This window comes from Triturus cristatus, chromosome 12, assembly GCF_964204655.1.
Source record: "Triturus cristatus chromosome 12, aTriCri1.1, whole genome shotgun sequence".
NCBI classification, from domain to species: Eukaryota; Metazoa; Chordata; class Amphibia; order Caudata; family Salamandridae; genus Triturus; species Triturus cristatus.
Window position 1 is genome coordinate 572640028 of NC_140595.1, and position 18787 is coordinate 572658814.

The following is an 18787-nucleotide window of genomic DNA, read 5'->3' on the forward strand; positions in this document are numbered from 1 at the left end:
TCAATCTGACGGAAGCCGTAATGGAAACAAAGCCACAGCTGGGCACGCAATAAGAGAGAGGCTTTGTCTAGAGTTACTAGGTGACACGAGTCCAAATGGCACAAGAGGCGTGGTGCAGGAGAGCCACGATTAGATTTATAAAACAAAACATTTTATGGCTCCATTTAGTGGTACCTGAATTAGAGGAAGCCCAATCTTGTGAATGGTCTCGAGAAGGAGAGGGAGTCCTTGCTCTTGAGCTTGAATGGGATAGCCACACTGTAGACATGGATGGAGAACAGATGTTTGACCTCCTCATCTCTGCGACTGCAAGCTTTGTCTCACGGTCACGGATGGCCTTCTTGTTCATCTTGGCAGACAACAAACATGACTGAGTCACGTACGAGACCAAGACACCACAAGCAAACATCGTGTGGATCTGTAACTGGTTACATATTATATACAGCTTAAACCCTGACAGTTTAGGTTACATCCGGCACACCAAAAAGCACAATTTGAAAGAATATTGCAAAAACCTTTGAACGACAATTGAAGCTCCAGATCTGCATTAGTTGGCGCAGAAAGAAAGGAAATTAAACCAGCGTGATCAGGCAACACATATATAATGGTTTCAACATCCCGTCCACACGAGATGGAGGGGCACGAGGTGACACGGCACAGTTTCCGGATCCAGTTGACACCTGGAGGTATCCAAAAGGTGAGGAATCTGCAATTAAAAGTCTCTATCAGAATTTAGGTTTTATTCCCAATGAACTAGAGCACAAAGACAAACTCGGCCAAATCTGACAGATCACCCTATCCACAGATGTAGAGGATTGCGTACCAGATTCTTGTAGCCTCTTTTATTTTAATTTTGTGCCCAATTTCTTCACTTAGCCCTTAAAGGTCTCCCATCTTACTAAGCAGGACGACCCTATGTAATGCATGCTCCAGTTTTCCCGCACTCAGAAATTATTTGCAGTGAGTGCGGCCACCCAGGTTGCACGCTACAGGGAACAAGTGGTATGAACCCATGTACAAAGGTAGACAGACAGACAGACACACACACACACTTCATTTTTCTGAATAAAGACTCAACTTAACATTTCTATTTCACTAATGTTAACACTGAATTACAATCAAGGGAGACAATAAGTATGCCCTTGTTAATGACTATCAGCCCATCTCATTAATTCCAAACTGGCTGTTATTTCCTGACATTCTTTTTTTCAGACAGTAATAGTTTATTTCCAATATGCTGTATATCATTCTGTATATATATCCTCAGGATTTCACAATTAAACCAAAAAACTCAAATTCTTGTTTTTTTATTTTTTAATGTCACTTACCTTAAGTTCATGTACTGTACGTTTTTTAAAAACATTCTTTGGTGGCTTCAGTTCAGTCGTCCTTAACATTTTTACTTTTGTGGACTCCCACTGAATTACTACTGGAAGCTGGACCCCCCCCCCCAAAGCAATTTCTACGATTTGAACCTCAAAACAACACACAAAATTACAAAAACAAGTATGCATCAGAGACAGACAAATTATGAAAATTAAGAAATATTTTATTTAGTAAACAAAAGCATTAGAAATTTTAATGGCAAATTTCAAGCTTTTCAAATTGTAATTTGATTTTTAAAAGACAAAGTGATCTGGTAGACTTTAGCATATCACTGCCTTTTATTGCTCCCAGGGATGATTTTTTGTCGCCTTATACCAGGGTTTCAATTGAAGACATCAATTATCCGTACTAAATCCTGTTGGCTGTTCTTGCGCTGCTACGATGAATCAAGATAAGGATACCAACTCAATTTTTAGCCATAAATTTCAAACTCCTTCACTTTTATAGAGTTTTTTCCAAATGTTCAATATTTTTATGTATTTATACTTTATTAATGTTGTAAGTTATTTGATTTTCTAAATATTTGCAGACTAGCTCAATTGGTATCACAGACCACAGAAGGGTCGTGGAACCCGTTGTAATAACTGCTGCTTTCGATTAACATTCCAATTTATGATCATTAGGGTTACTGTATATGTTTGATTAAATAACAGTCCCACCAGTAGGGTAATAAATTGTATTCTTGTTGTAAAAAGTCTATAAAAGATGGCATAAGCATTTGGGCTCACATTTTTTTGAGGCATAAATTGACAAAGCTGCATTTCATGTCTTTATGTCTCATAGCACTTTCTAGGTTGTTATAATTTATTTGTAAATATGAAATCTTTCCCAGTGGGCTCAATTCAAGAGTACACCAGCTCATATTTTTGTGAATTAACCTTAAGTTTTGGGAGGGATGACAATTAACTTTTACACATTTTTCTTTATTTGGCTTCATCTTAGCTGTCATCCTCACTCAGGTCATTGGGCACCACTAAATTCAGCTCTAAAATAAACCTTACTTATCTTCCTTTTAATTGCAACTCATTTACCACATCTTTTATTTTTCTTTACCATGTCAATGTCACATACGTTAAACAATCTGCATTACTTCAATGCACTTCATAAAAATATTCGGCTACTTGGTAGCTAAACTCCTTGGTGGTTATTGTCAGAGTATGTTGCAGAATTATTTCTCAGTTTAAATGTGGTGCATCCCACCAGGTGTTTTCCATACAGGCAATTATTTGCATGACTTTACATAGATTGGTGCTTCCTACAGCAATGTAGCCTCGAACTGCTTGTTGTAGACCAGACATCTGTGGCAGGCTCTATATCCTACCTGATTTGATTACTGATGTCTTTGTTCTCAAAATAACTCTTTTACAGAAGATCTTTGAATATTGATGTTTTTTTTGTTTACATGTTAGCAACAGCTAGCTTCAAATTGCCTCTCTTGTGTCGTCTCCATTCATTAGGCTTGTCCACTGCCTTCTGAGACTGTCTTTTTCTACCAGACTATATATGCTATATTTCATGATCATCGTAATTGTCATCTCTGAATCTGATGACTCCCGTGTTGTCAGACCTGTGTTCAAACGTCCATCATGGCTTTTCTCTTTTGCTATCTTGAATGTATTAGAGATTCACATTTTTGGGGAGGTTTCTCTCTCTAAAATGTTGTGAGGAGTTCTTAGGTGCTTGTACACAACTTTCTATAGAACAGATGTGTTGCATTTTAAACATTTACGATAGTACAAATCAAGGAGGTAGGATGTTCACTGCTAGCAAGCAATTAGATGTTAGCTGTATTTATCCTACAATGGTTATCTAGGATAAATTCAATGGATTTTGTATGAGTTCTGATTAACTCTGATTCGAATTGTGACGGCCAAGGTTATGGAGTAGTCCCGAATTTAATGTGAGAGATCAATATTGCATTTAGATTTCATTACTTTCACTCAGAAACAATTATCTACTACAATTTCGCTATTCCAAATTCACTAGCCCATCATTGAATGAGCCTATGTTGAAGCAAAAGATGTTTCAATCGCAGCACCCATTCTTTTGCTATTAATCTGCATAATTAAAATCAAAGATGTTACTCCACAGGCATGTCCACTACATGTTTATTATCATTGTTTTATGCTACAGCCGTGTTACTGTCCTTACTTTTAAGCACTATTTGCAGGCTCTTACTCTGAAATCATCAATTATTAATATGTAAAGCATTGTGACATCAAATGTTGCCAATTTGTATTTAAGACTCAGTAGTTGGTAGTCTTTTCTTTATATAAATGGTAACCTTTGATCTCCATGGATGTTTGCAGTACTTTAACTATAGAGGGCAAGGCCATGGAGAGCTTTTACTGTTCCGGTTTTATTAAAGGTGCTATGTGAATGTGTTGTGTGCAGCATCTTCCATAAAATAATTCAGATTCAATTTCCATTGCCTTTATGACCCATCATGTTTGAACACAAATGTGTTGTGGCCTTGTGCTATCTTAAGCATCCTCCCCACTTGATGTTTCCTGCTAATCAGCCAGTGAGTGAGGTCACTGAATGGTTGGAATGTTGAGAGTGTTTGTGCTTGGACGAGTGGATAGTTAGATTGAGAAGGGCTGAGCAGCACGATGATGCTCCTGGTGGGGCTTTACCTGATTTACCTGTAACCTGACCTGAACCTAATAACACAACTTATTTTGTAACCCACAAAACTACGTCCTTGATTGCAATACTGGCGACGAGGATGTGTACGTTGTTACACCCCTATGCAGTAGAGGGTAGGTGAAACCCTGGTCCTGTTTAGGTGTATAGTGATGGGGTTACATGGTTACATCCTAATGGAGTAGAGTGTGGAAGAAGCCCTGGTTCCGTTTCAGTGTTGTGTTATGGAGGGTAACGGGCTGGGCCTGTTAGAGTGTATGTGTTGTGAGCGAACGGGTAGTTTGTGTTCAGTTTTTGGGCTATTTACACTCTTGCATTGAGAATTTGTGGGCCGTAGTAATTGCCGGTGTATTTTACCATCTTACATCCCGTTGGAGAATTGAAGTTATTCCAGAAAGTGTAGCTTGATCTCTTCTGTTTGCTTTGGTGGAGTAATATTCAGTTTTGTTGGATGCTTTGTGGGAGGGTGTTTTGCCGTCCTTCATCCTGCTGAATTTCCTGTTGTTTCATGGGGGCAGTTGTGTTGTGACCTCTTGCTATCTTATGCATTCTCTCCACAGACTTGATGTTCCCTGCTGCTTAAACAGTCAGTGAGGTCAGTGAATGGTCGGAATGCTGAAAGTGTTTGTACTTGGATGAGTAGACAGTTGGATTGAGAAGGGTTGAGCAGCATGATGCTGCTCCAGGTGGGGCTTTACCTGATTTACCTGATCTGAACCTAATAAACCTACTCCTTTTGTAACCTACAAGACTACATCCTTGATTGTAACAAAATGCTCCGTAAGTATATTGGTGTTTGTTCTGCATGTTCACACCGAGTTGCTCACAGACATGTTGAAGCTAAGGTCTAGAGATAAAGAGAATAATAATGTGGACTAAATGTACTCAAATTTGCACAAAAAGTGGCATTTCCTTGACTGGTTGGGCGGCAGCATGGGCAGCTGAGATGACATTTAACACCAAATTTGACATACAACAGGTATTCCTACTGTCTACTGATCAGATAAAAAAGGATTATATTTTCTTTTTTAATTCACAGTTCCTATATTTTTTTCTGTTTTTGCTGAACATTGGAATAGGTATGTATATCACCAAACCAATGTTTCCAATTAGCAGTCCGGAAGCCATGTACATTAATGTATCACCAGTAATAATTTAAAATGAGAGAACAAGACGTCACTACGTTTGAGCAAAATTACCAGGTGAATATAGAAGAAGGCAGATTTAGTCGGCTTTTTTCCATCTAGTGAGCAGACTTAGGGTTGCTCCGCAGGTGGGGGAAAAACAAGCCCAAAACACTTGCTTTTAGGGGCACTATCAAGGAATAAGCAATATAGCTTAGTTAGAATTCCATTTAGCTGACTACATTGCCCGGGTTCACGACAGTGAGGCCGAAAGCACCTTTCCCAGCAGTGAGGCCTATGTCTGGCACCTGCCAGTCAGATCCGCTAAGCACTCTAGCAGGCAAGTGTCTCACACAGCATCAAGCACTATTGGGAGCCTAGTAGTGTAAGTAACGTAATGGAATTACCATTGCTAGATTGCACAAGTATTCCTCATTCCTCGTATTCCTCATTGTGGGGCATAAGGAAACATTCCTGCAGTCTGCCTTCTTTTGTAATCTGTGGAAGCAGCTGTGAAACAAGTGTAAACAAGTGGAATTGCACAATCTTTAACACCCGCTCACCTCGAATTAAAAAACACTAATTGTCCAGCCCTACTTGTCCCTACATTTGAATAAGCGAGAACAAGGCGCTCTGAATACTGAATGTCTGATTTTAACAATTTTCTAATGTAAATGAATCACCTCAATTTGCAGTGGTTTTCACATTCCAGGCTCCTAATTACAGTTTACTATTCAAGAGGTCTGGCCTAGTCTTTACAGGAAATCCACCATCGAAAGCTGCATTTAGAACTTCATCCAGGGAGCTTGCCATCACAAAGTTCAGCTCGCCTCTCACATTTACAGGAATCTCCTCTAAATCGTTTTCATTTCTTTTAGGAATTATAATTCTTTTCAATCCTGCTCTGTGAGCTGCCAGGGCTTTATCCTTTATTCCACCGACCTACAACATTGAAAACAATTTGAAAGAATTAGTGATGTATTCATATTAACCAAATTATATTGTTAAAGAATGCATTACTTTTTAGATCTGGCTAGAACAATACTTACGGTAGAACCTACGTCTAGGGCCATGCTCTATACAAACCATAAAAAAGAAGCCTCTCATCACAGATCACTGCTTCTAGACCTGCTTCTTGTTGGCAAAAGGAAGGCCTCAGCGTGGCCGGGATACAGCACTAATGAGGCAAAGAGCTTAAATGATGTCATGCAGGGATAACTGCTAGTATATGGAAAGGAATGGAGGATGCGGGAATTGAAGAGCGAATTTCCCTCATATAGCAGTGTAAGAAATTGGGCTATTAGTTCAGGGAGAGTAATTACCCACCTCAAGTAATAATCACAATCCCTATCAGGGTGAACCACTAAAGTCTCTAAATGAACCTAAGCTCAACCCCCTCATAGCTTTGGCACGGAGCAGACAGGCTACACTTAGAGGTAATGTATAAAGTATTTGTGCAGTACTAAAACAGTAATAACGTTGAAATGCAAACCAATTAAAATATCAAAACGAATTCGAAAAGTAAAGTAAAATGTAATAAACAAAATAACACCAACATTACTAACATCCAATAAGGGGAACAGGAGGCATGCATTTCTTTTTGATTTTAAGTACAATTGCACCAAAAAGCACAATTTGGAAATGATAGTTAATGCTCCCAGTAGAACAGGACCTAGGCGCAATTTGACTCGGACTGCAACAGTGCACGAGTCGGATACAATAACCAGATTCATCCTGGTCAAAGAGTTTACCTTCTGACTTCAGTGCTTTAAGTACCAATTCACCACAGGGGTACACCTCTAAAGCCATCCGGGGACCTCAAGGGAGTCGCAAAGAGACCCCCAGGGTGGCAGACAAAGTCCAATCTAGTTGTCACTGATGAGCTGGGCAGTTGCAGGAAATACCTCTTGGAGCTTGTTGTATCCCTGTAGCTTGAACAGAAGGTCAGCTTTAACCACTTGGAGTTCTCTTTTTCTTGTCTTGGGTTTAAGGCAGAGAGCAGGTCCAGTCCTTCTCAGGTTGCAGACAACAGGTTAATTTCTCTTCTGCACTTCCTTGGGTTCAGAAGTGTTCTGAAGTGGGTGCCTGGCAATATCACATTTAAGTCTGGCACAAGCCAGTGGAGGTTTGACCCCTGGATATGCACTAACCAAAGGGGTAAAGGTTCCCGGGAATAACCCAACCAATATTTGGGCATTTTCAAGATGGCCAAAGTTTTGGCCACCCGAAACTTGGGCACTGAGGATGTGTGGGGAGCGTAATAATTCTGGTGTTGTCTTACATTAACACTAAAATCCAGTTTAGACTGTCCCTGTACCCCCAACAAACTAAGAGACAAATGTCAGCAGTGGATGAACACGTCTGGTTTTGGCATTCTGCTTCCCTCTTTTTACGTGCACCACAAATGTCATATAAAACCCCCCAGCAAACCTGTCACAGGTCTTGAAACTCCAGCAGGATCTGACACTGTCAAGTCAAGAGGCCCGCTGTGGAAGATGTCAGGCAGGCAGGACCGGGGATGGGAGAAGGATGTAGGTGGGCCGGTTAGCTTCATCTGCTTGTGATTGTGTAGGCCTCTTTGAAGTTAACCAGTCCTAGGGTCCAACCCTTAGGCTACCCTAACAAGGGCATATCTCCTCACTGCTGAAAGAGACCTTGCACCACCTCCGAGTGAAGACACCATTCGTGATCCATCATTCACCTGCGGCTGAGTTTGTCCGCCCTGGCATTCAGTGAACCTGCCAGGTGTTGATCCACAAGAGATATGCCCTGATGTTCCAGAGGTGGACGGCCTCTTGACATAGGGTCCACAACCCCACCCCGCCTTGTTTGTTGTAGTTCCACATGGCGGTGGTGTTGTCCGTGAACACCTGCACTACTCTTCCCTGGACAGAGGGAAGGAATGTTTTGAGTGCAAGATGGATCGCCCGAAGCTCCAGAAGGTTGATATGGAAGTTGGACTCCGCCAGAGACCAGAGGCCTCCGATCTCCGCCTCTCCCATGTGGCCACCCCATCCCAGAAGGGATGCGTCTGTCACCACTGTGTGTTCTGGTTGGGGAAGGGAGAGGGATCTGCTGCTGACCCGATCCTGGTTTGTGAGCCACCACTGCAGTTGTCGTGTAGTGCCCTCTGAGATCTGGACGCAATCGGACAGATTCCCCTGATGCTGTGCCCACTGGAACTTCAGGTCCCACTGCAGAGCCCGCATATTCCACCTGGCATGATCGACCAGCAGGATGCCATGAGGCCGAGCATCCTCGGGGTCATCCTGACCGAAACCCGGGAAAGGGGCTGAAAGATCGGAATCATAGCCCGAATATCCTGGGATTAACCCAAAACTGTGTTGAGTCCAGAACTGCTCCGATGAAGAGGAGCTTCTGAGAGGGGGTCAGGTGTGACTTCGGCACGTAGATGGAGAAACCCATCGAATGCAGGAGGTCGGCCGTAGTCTGGAGGGGGGAGACAACAGTCTGTGGTGAGCCTGCCTTCAACAGCCAGTCGTCGAGATAGGGGGAAGACTGGAACCCCTGATCTGCGCAGATGAGCTGCGACCACCACCATCACTTTTGTGAACACCCGAGGGGCGTTAGTAAGGCCAAAGGGGAGCATGGTAAACTGAAAGTGCTCGTGGCCTACCGTGAACCGCAGGTAACTCTGGTGGGCCGGCAGGATGGGGATGTGAAAGTAAGGGTCCTGCAAGTCCAACGCTACCATCCAGTCTCCAGGGTTGAGGGCAGACAAGACCTGAGCGAGAGTCAACATCTTGAACTTCTCCTTCTGGAGGAAGTGGTTGACATTCCTGAGATCCAAGATAGGACGCAGGCCTTTGTCCTTCTTGGGTACCAGAAATTAGTGGGAATAGCAACCACAACCTACTTCTGGGGCAGGAACGCACTCGATGGCACCCTTGGCCAAGAGTGCCGAAACTTCCTGTTGGAGAGGGGACAGGTTATCCTCCGACATGCAATGGTACTGAGGTGGCATGGAGGGAGTGGTAGTCTCGAAAGGGAGGGAGTAGCCCCTTCGAACTATTTGCAAAACCCACCTGTCCGACGTGATGGTGCGCCAGTCGGGGAGGTGATGGCGGATCCTGCTGCCTACTGGTGTTTGGTGGCCCTGAAAGGTCGGACTAGGAAGGTTTGGAGAGGGGGCTGTGGAGGACTGGCCTGCCCGCTGGCCCCCAGAACCACGCCAGTGGTTCCCACATTCCCGGCCGTGCTAAGGCTAAACAGCTTGCACCGGCCTGTGGCTCTCGGCGGGACATAGTGGGGCACCCCTTCCGTAGCCACGAAAGGGGCGAAAGGCAGACTGCGCAAGTCCTTTAAGCGCTCAAGCGCATTGTTTGCCTTGTCGCCGAAAAGCCGACGGCCATCAAAGGACATGTCGATAAGGGTGGATTGGACATCCCCTGAAAAATCAGTTGAACGCAACCAGGTGTAGCGTTGAAGGGCTACTGACGTTGAAATCGTCCTGCCAAGTGCATCAGCGGTATCCAGCCCACAGCGGATGCTAAACTTCGCTGCGTCTCTCCCCTCGGCAACTGCACGGGAAAGTATGGCCCGGGCCTCCTCCGGGCACTGAGGCAGCACTTACTCCCACTCTGTGCGGGATACGGTGGCGCATCGGCCCAACAGACATGCAGTGTTTACCGACCGCAGCTCCAAGCTGGCGGAAGAAAACAATATCTTCCCAAGGTGGTCCAGCTTTTTTGATTGCCTCTCTCATGGTGCGGTAGGGAAGGCGCCTTTAGAGGGAGAGGCTTGAACCACCAAGCTCTCAGGGGTGGGGTGTTGGGAGAGGAAAGTGGGGTCGCCCGGGGCTGGGCGGTGGCGCCGGGCAATCATCCTGTCCACAGAAGCCCCTGTGTTGGGCCTGGACCAGGTGTCCAAAAGGATGTCCATGAGGGTTTCTTTAAACGGGAGCAGTGGCTCCGAAGAGCTCGCTGCCAGCTGAAGCACCTCTGTCAGGAGGTTAGTCCTGACTGCCACCGTAGGTAGGTCGAGGTGGAGAGCCTCGGCTGCCCTACTCAACACCACTGCATATGACGCTTCCTCCTCCGTGCCCACGGTAGGAGGAGACAACATGCCTAGGTCTGGGGAGGTATATGGTCTTGCTGAAAATGCCCAGGATGGAACACAGGAACAAAAGTACTCATCGGCACCGAATCTGGCGTCGGCCGGCACCAGTCCGGATCTTTGTCCACGTCGGGGCGGAAGCCGGGGCCCAGCCAACGTCGGCTGCGGACGTGATCCAGGCCTGGATCCAAGGGGGCCCTGCGGTGCAGAGGCCGAAGTCACCGGTGTCGGAGGCATAGGCCCTCAGCCAAGTCTGCGGGGCCCAAAGGCGTGCCGGTGGAGACGGGCTGCAAAAAGATGGGGTGCATCACTTCGTAAAATGGACCAAGCTGGGCAGGGGTCGCTCCCGTTCCCGGGAAGGCCGGAGTCGACCCTGAAGGCTCCGCACGCGGAGCCGCCGGTGGAGGGGGGCACCACCCGCAACCTGCGACATGTTGTCTGACGGACGAGGCGAAGTCGAAGAGCGACGATGTTTTTTCGACTTCTTCTTGTGCTTCGACTTACCTGACCCGAGTGCGAAGACGTAGAAGAGGAGTGATGATGACTCCGCGATAGGTCCCTCGACCTCCCACGCGACTGGGACCTTGCGCGACGCCGAGCCGACTGCCGGGCCTCGAGGAGCTTTTGGGACCGCTCCCACAAAGATTTTGGGGCCTTGGAGCCATGGTCACGCTCCAGGCAGTAGAGGCACACGCAGTGCGGATCCGTCACCGACATCAGTCAGGTACAGGAACCGCAGGCCTTGAAACTAGGCATCCCTCGTGCACCAGGAGTCAGTTGAAGACTCAAAAACGAAGTCGCCAAAAGTCGCAAAAAACGCAGTCAAAAAGTGACTGGGGGTACCGCTCCCTCCGGATCTGCGATTGCTGGTGCGGCAAAAGAAAGAACTGACGTCAGCACGCCAGCGGCATCTAAGTAGCTACCTTGATTCATCTCAGCGACCACGACGCCGAATGTGGCGTCAACTGACGCCGAATGTGGCGTCAACTGACGCCACCTTCCAACGCGCAGGGTTACTGCTGACAAAAAACGTCAGAATCCAGTCTGACGCCTGGGGGTAAATCTAAGGTAAGGAATCTATAACTAACTGTTTCTTTCCGATATCAATTTTCAGCGACTTCAGACAGGGCAAAGGGAACTTTTTAAAAGCCATCTTTCCCAAATATTTACCACAAATCCAGCTTCACCACTAAAATGGGTTTGTAATATAAATATTTCAAAAAGTCCAAAAATGTAATATGTAGTCGTTTCCTAGTAGGAAAAAACATGTATTAAACTTAATATAGTATCCCCAGTGCTTTCCTATCGAACAGCCAACCATGCTACAGCGAAAATAGCTTTGAGGTGCTAGTCACTGTAAGGACATGTTTAAAATTAAACTTTTACATGTCCTACTTTTAAATGCCATGTACCCTGCCTTATGGGCAGTAAGACCTACTAAGGTGTGACTTTTCATATTTAAAAGTAAGGTTTAGGACTGTCAAAAAGGGGTTAGTTTGACAGGTTGAGTTTGCAGTTTAAAACTTTACAGCCTGGCTACATTTGTAGCCTGGGGTCATGCTTTACAGCACCACTACAGTGGATGGCACAATGAGTGCTGCAGTCCACTGTTTGAATTTAATTTACAGGCACTCGGTACAATATACTTCGGACTTTATGGCAAACTAAATAAACCAATTAGGGTTACACCAACATTACTGTTAGACCTGACAACCTTAGAATGGTCTTCCCCAAACTCTTTGCCTGCCTTCCTCCATTTTTCTGATTTCGTTTTTGCTAGCTTTAGAACTCTGTGCACTTTACCACTGCTAACCAGAGCTAAAATGCTTGTGCTTTCTCCCCTAAACATGGTAACATTAGCTCATACCTAATTGGCATATTTAATTTATTTATAAGTACCTAGTAAAGTGCATTACATATGTGCCCAGGGCCTGTAAATTAAATGCTACTAGTGGACCTGAAGCAGTTATTGTGACATCCACTTTAGTATGCACCCTCTAACCATGGAGCAGGCATGCCATAGGAGAACCTGTATGTGCAGTTTACACTGCCACTCGGCCTGTTAAGATAAACCTCTTGCCATGCCTAAACCTTCCCTTTTTTTTTTACATATAAATCCCCCCAAAGGTAGGTCCTGTCTAACCAACAGGGCAGGGTGCAATGTATTATAAAGGCAGGACATGTACTTTAACATTTTACATGTCTTGGTAGTGAAAAACTCCCAAATGTATTTGTCACTACTGCAAGGCCTATCTCTCCTATAGATTAACATTGGGTTACTTTATTACATTGTTTAAGTGTCGTTCCCAATTGTGAAGAGATAGACTTTTCAAGTCTGGTGTCACTGGACTCCCAATTTAAAACCACAACTTAGGGTTAAGTCCAATTTTAAATTGCTGTATGGCAAATGCCACTATTTGAAAGTTGTATGAAAAAGGTTTAGACCCGCACTCCTTGTTTCTGTTCTTTTAATCCAAAGGTAATCCTTAAAGGGGAGCAATCCTGGCTTGCGCTACGTCCTAAAGCGCCGAATAAACAATGAAACAACCGCTGATATAAACTATATCAGTCCCAGGATGCATCACACCATGTGAGATGAAAAAAATCATTGTAACCTGTATTTAATCAGTAATCCATAATTTTATTATTTGTAAAATTAGGTTGTAGAACGAGGTCATTTCAATTTTCAAGTGCGTGCATAATGCCCAATCGCCTTTAGTGCAGCATGTCGAAATTCCCAGTTCCTTTAACAATAATGAAAAGCATAACCCATTCCAGGGAAGGGCGGGGTATTTTGAGTTACCGAGGGAGTCTCATTTTACAAATAATAAAATTATGGATTACTGATTAAATACAGGTTACGATGATTTTTTCATCTCACATGGTGTGATGCATCCTGGGACTGATATCGTTTATATCAGCGGTTGTTTCACTATTTGAAAGTTGGCATTTACTTACTTTAGCCATTTGGTGTCTGCTGCTCGTTTCTGTTCAGTCTGGGTTGGGAGATAGCTAGGCTTTGTGTATTCCTTCCTGACAGGCACATACAAAGGGAGCTTAAGTGTGTCGTGATGGGCCATCCTGGGAGAAGGGAGGGAGGAGCTGAACATAGTTTCACACTTACACCTGTATAAGCTGTGTCCTGTTCACACACAAAGGGTTGCATACCCCCCCTGCATTAAGTCTTAAATCAGGGCAGGAAGAAGGACTTCTGTGCACTTCAAAGGCCTGTCTTTAAAGTCTTCCCCACTTCAAACGCACAACTGGGAATAGGTACTGGAACTCTGAACCAGTGGCGGCTCGCATAGGGCGTGCTGCTGTGTGGTGGGATGGGGGCGGGGCAGGGTGGGGGTGGGTGTAGTAAACTCAGACATACGACGGAACAGACGAAAGTAATCCTCCGTTCCGTCGTGACCGAGTTTACTACACCCACCCTGCCCCTCTCCCGACCCGCCTCGCCGCCCTGCAGCACGCCGCCACTGCTCTGAACACCATGACGTTTGTACACTTCTGGACCTGTGACCACTCTGCCTGTAAGAAGAGCTGCTGTGCTGCTGGAAGGACTACACTCTGCTGCTTTGCTGGACTCTTGCCTTACTGACAGGACTGGACCTGGATCACTTGAACCTAGAGTGACTCCAAGGGCTTGCTAGCTTTCCTCCTGATTAAAGTCTCAGGGATACAAAAGACTTCCAACTACCTGCATCTGGACTCTGCAGGCTGTGAGTCTGACTTGTCAATTGGTGCCACTCCAGTTGTGCACCATTGAAAGTGAGGCCTAAGGTGCTTTCTCGAGCCAAGCATCCTCATCTGAACCAGCGCATCTCAGCCTTTGGGTGGGTCAGAACCGGTGCATCCTCCGCGAAGCGTGGAACGAAGCCGGCGCATCCCCTTTGGAATCGACACATCCTCTGCTGCGGGAGGAGTAACCACACTTCACATTCTGAACCAGCGAATCTCACCTGGAACAGCAGCATTGCCGTTATTTGCATGCAGAATCTCCCAGCACCTCTCCCATTGCGTGGCTCGACACCGACGCATGTGTGGCTCGACACGGATGCATCGCTTTGGCTGCACCTTGCATCTTCTTCGCCGACATCCCGGGTTGTGGTACTGTTGTTCAGTGCTTATTGCAATTTCACACTTTATTCTTTGAAAATTCATATCTCGAGTTCTTATTTGATTTTTGTCGTTTCGGGCTTATTTTATTTATTAATTTATTCTCTATTTTTCTAACCCAGTGTGGAGTGCTTTTCTGGTGTTTTCAACGTGTTACTGTTTGAAGTGCTGAACAAATACTTAATGCATTGCCGCTAAGTTAAGCCTGACCGCTCTCGGTCAAGCTACCAAAGGGTGAGCATAGGATAATGTAAGCTGGGTTGTGACTTACCCTGACTAGGATTGTGGTTCCTGCTTGGACAGGATGCATACCTCTGCCAACAAGAAACCTATTTTCTAACAATTACCATATTTACCATATTTAAAGGGGGAGCATAGAAACCTGACTATTGGTTAGCAGGGGTAAAGTGCACAGTGTTATATAGCCAACAAAAATAGGGTTCAACAAAAAGACAAAAAACAAATCCGAGATGACCATGCAGAAAGGGCAAATGTTCAACAAGCAGCACTTTAAGAGTTTAACAAAACAAGGTCATGATGTCAATGTTTATTAAGCAAGTGTATGGGTGGGGGCAAGCAAGCTGCCGTCTCTGAATAAAGTCATTAGTGTTTAATCCAAGATCATCAAAAGGCAATGTCAATGTTCCCATTTCCCAAAGTTCGCTTGGGTTGACATGTACTTGCAAAACATTGCTGTGTGCATCATTGGTAAAGTTGGGACTCTCAGAAAACCATTAAAAGCCTCAGCCATATACCCTGTTGCACACCACTACCCTAAATCCTAATGCACACTCAATACGTATTTACCTCTAACCTAAACCTAGCATGTGCACTTGTGATGTGAGGCATGCTAAGTTACAATGTGATAATTGTAGTGGCTTTTCTACTGGACCTTTTTGCACCTTGAGAAGTACAGTGAACAATGGTGTTGAAAGAGATATTTGTGCATCAATGTGTCACACTAGAAATCATTATCAATAACTGAAAGGTAAAAACTACCAAGAACAATGGTGACACACCTTGTTGTCAGTCATTGCTTGAGTAAATGTGGAAGCTGTCTGAACATTCTTTTGAGGGAGTGGCATATCACTCACTTATGTCTTGTTGAATGCCAATACGATGTTGATACGCAGAAAATAATGCATAATTAAGACATTTATTAGTTGGAGAATATACACTGGGACAGCAAATGTATCTGGCTATTGTCGGTAAAAGTGTGTGTGTGTGTTTTGGCCATGAGTGAGGACAGTAATGAGCAAGACACTAACCAGTACTGGCCAGTCCACGGAAACCCAAAAATGAACACATCCAGGCCACAGCAGAAGCCCTCACTTTGCTGAAAAGGCAAAATGAGGTCTGCCGGTCAGATTGTGAATTTGGCAGGCCGACACCTGACATACATCACAGTATGTCGAACCCCACCAAATGAAGACCTTGAAGCCTGCAAGCAGGGTAAAGAGTATCCACTCTGGAGAGCCCAGTCTGGCTTTACTTTGCTGATGGTATAGAACTGTGAACAAAGCGATGCAGCCCGGAGCTGTCTGGTGGAAGCCAGGAGGGCATAATTTACAGAAATCAGTTTAAAGTTGGATCCTGAGGGAGATACTGGTGCCTCCCACTGTCAAAGCTGAGTTAATGGGTCTTCCCAATCCACTCTCTGCAGAGTGGTGGTACTCATAGCCCCCATGGCCAGCCCTGCAGGAAGAAATGCTGGAGCCTGTCGATTGCTTCTTGACCAGGTAACCTCACTGTGCTAGAAAAAGAAATATGGTGTGGCCAGTGGGGAAAATCAGGGCAGCAAGGCTGACTCACTGGTTCAACATAATTCAAGTTAAAGAAACTTGACCTCTGTGCACCATAACCTATATCCTTTTGCAAAATTCACATTACAAAACTTCTTCATACAAATTCTTCTAATCAAACCATACGTTTTGATACAGAAACACCATGCAAAAAAATACCATAAAACATTGGCACGTCTTTTCAATATATATAGAACATTTATTCTGTTTTGTGTCACAGAAATAACTTGATTTCTATCCAAATGCTATATTCGTTTAAAGTCAATCCATGAAATTGTTCTTTTTGATGCCTGCCCAATGCATTTCAGGCCTGTTTGGCCCTTCTTCGTGGGCTAATTTCTAGAAACAATACAAATAATATTCTTGTTTAGTTCAACCTCACTGGTTCCCCATTGAAGATTCTGCAGTAGTTAGAAGGCACTAGCAACCCACTAGTATGTAACCACAACTACCTCATAATCTAACTATCTAGGAACTAACCACCTCTAACTGAAGAGACTATAAGGATACGAACGGCAAAAACCCCAAGAAAGAACCCTGATGGAGCCAACAGAATGCGGCTACAACATGACCTATCTGGCTGAGACCCCCTCTGCCTCAATGGATCGGCCCCCAAGGCTGCAGGCCACATGAAGCACCAAGCAACGAAAGATCCACTGAAATGAACAATATCTCCATATCCTTTTCTTAACCAGACATTTTGGCATCTGCAAGGGATCGTGAGTAGGGGGGGGGGTTGGAAACCTAACACTGCCCTACGCGAGGTGGTGGGACTGGAAAAATAGACTCTAGACCATAAAACATCCCTACTCTCTCTTCCCTTTAGCAATCATCCAAGGAACGGCAAGACGTGCAAGAAGGGGGGGGGGGGGGGGCGAACACGGACCGTAGCACGGTGAAAATTCTAAGAGATTTGGTCCTCTCCTACAAACCTACGCGAGCCCTTCGCTCTGAAGATGGGAATCTAGTAATGATACCCAGAGCTAAAAAGGCGAAATCGGGTGGACGTCGGTTTTCCATTAATGCAGGTCAACTTTGGAATGCTTTGCCGATGGCTCTGCGTAAAGAACCCAACTTGGCAAAATTCCGCAAAGCATTGAAGACTTACCTCTTTCCTCTGTAGGTCTCCCCCTGTATCTTGGGGTAGTGGTTCAGTACATTGCTAGCGCTGGGACGCTCTAGGGCAGCCATGCGCTTTAGAAATCTTTTTTCATTTCATTTCATTTTTCATTCAAAAGTCTGTTAGAAAAGACTAAGATCGCGCACTGGGTTACAGCGGGGAACAGCATAGTATCTAACAACTCCCAGGGAGACGGAACAGCGACCTTGTCGTCGCACTTTCAACATACGATGTTTTTTTGTAGAGGGGGAGGGGGGAGAGGGCACCTCTATCGTCTTATTTTCTTTTCTTTACCACTACTATCTACTACAACTTCACTTTCCTATCTTCACATTCACTAAGAAGAAGTCACACCATGACCCGTATAGAAACTGCTAGAGACAGAAATAACACCAAGGCATACACGACACTTGACCAACTACAAACAATTGACCCAAGCTGGGGAGTAGGAACCACAACAAAGGTGAGCTGGGACCGCAGATTGGAACCACCAGAAGTTACCCACTATAGATAATGGCCCCCACCAACAAGCTTATCCTGGCGTCTGACCTAAAAATAGTTTTCCTCAATGTCAAGGGGCTAAATCACCCAGTGAAGCGCAAGAAAATACTCGGCTACCTGGCTGAGTAAGGGGGATGTGGTCCTGTTACAAGAAAACAAACTGTCCCTAAAAGACCTCAAACTAGTAAAGGCCAATTGGATCTCACAGTTGGCATGCTCCCCTGCGGAGGGGAAGAAACGAGGGTAATCACGCTGATATCTAGAAACTCCAACCCGACAATAGAGACACAATACCACGACGAGGCTGGAAGACTCTTAGTAACACACCTGAGAAGATGGGAGGAGCATTTCCATATCGCCAACATTTATGGCCCTAACAGTGACGACCCAGCATTCTGGGAAGACGTAGCACATAAAATTGACAACATACCACAGGATGACCTCACGGTGGTGGCAGGGGACTTTAACATGCCTTTAGACCACACACTGGACAGACAATCAAACTGCCACTCCCACCCCACAAAAGCACACGCCACACTAAAAAGCATCTGTACCAAACTCAACCTCAAAGACCCATGGCGACTCCAGCACCCTGACACTAGGGATTACACCTTTTACTCCGTTCCATACAACTCATACAGCAGGATAGATTACATTCTCATCACAGGCCCACACACACACCTGATAGAACACACTGACATAGCACCAAGACTAGTGTCAGATCACTCATGCATCAGACTTAAACTGAGCGCGTGCCACAACGAAGAAATCCCTGGAAGATGGCGCTTTAACAGCGACGTCTTGGCAGACCCGACAAACAAAAAAAAGATAGAAGAGGCCATAATTGAATTTCTTAGACACAACGACACACCGGAAACTAAACCAGCTACCCTGTGGGATGCACTCAAACCGACAGTCAGAGGCACAATAATCGAAATAAAAGCCAGAATTAATAAAACCACTAACAGGCACCTGGCCCAGCTTGAGCAAGACATTAAGACGCTAGAATCAGC

General features: G+C 45.0%; 1 protein-coding gene across 1 annotated transcript in view; it reads right to left on the bottom strand.

The window, feature by feature from the left end:
- Nucleotides 1–1531: 1531 nt before the first annotated feature.
- The window catches only part of LONP2 (lon peptidase 2, peroxisomal), an 860677-nt gene continuing 843421 nt past the window's right edge, over nt 1532–18787 (bottom strand). The window contains exon 15 of the mRNA XM_085638877.1: nt 1532–6098. Within this exon, the coding sequence (XP_085495003.1) occupies nt 5877–6098 (222 nt within the window). The 3' untranslated portion in view covers nt 1532–5876. The remainder of the gene's footprint in view (nt 6099–18787) is intronic.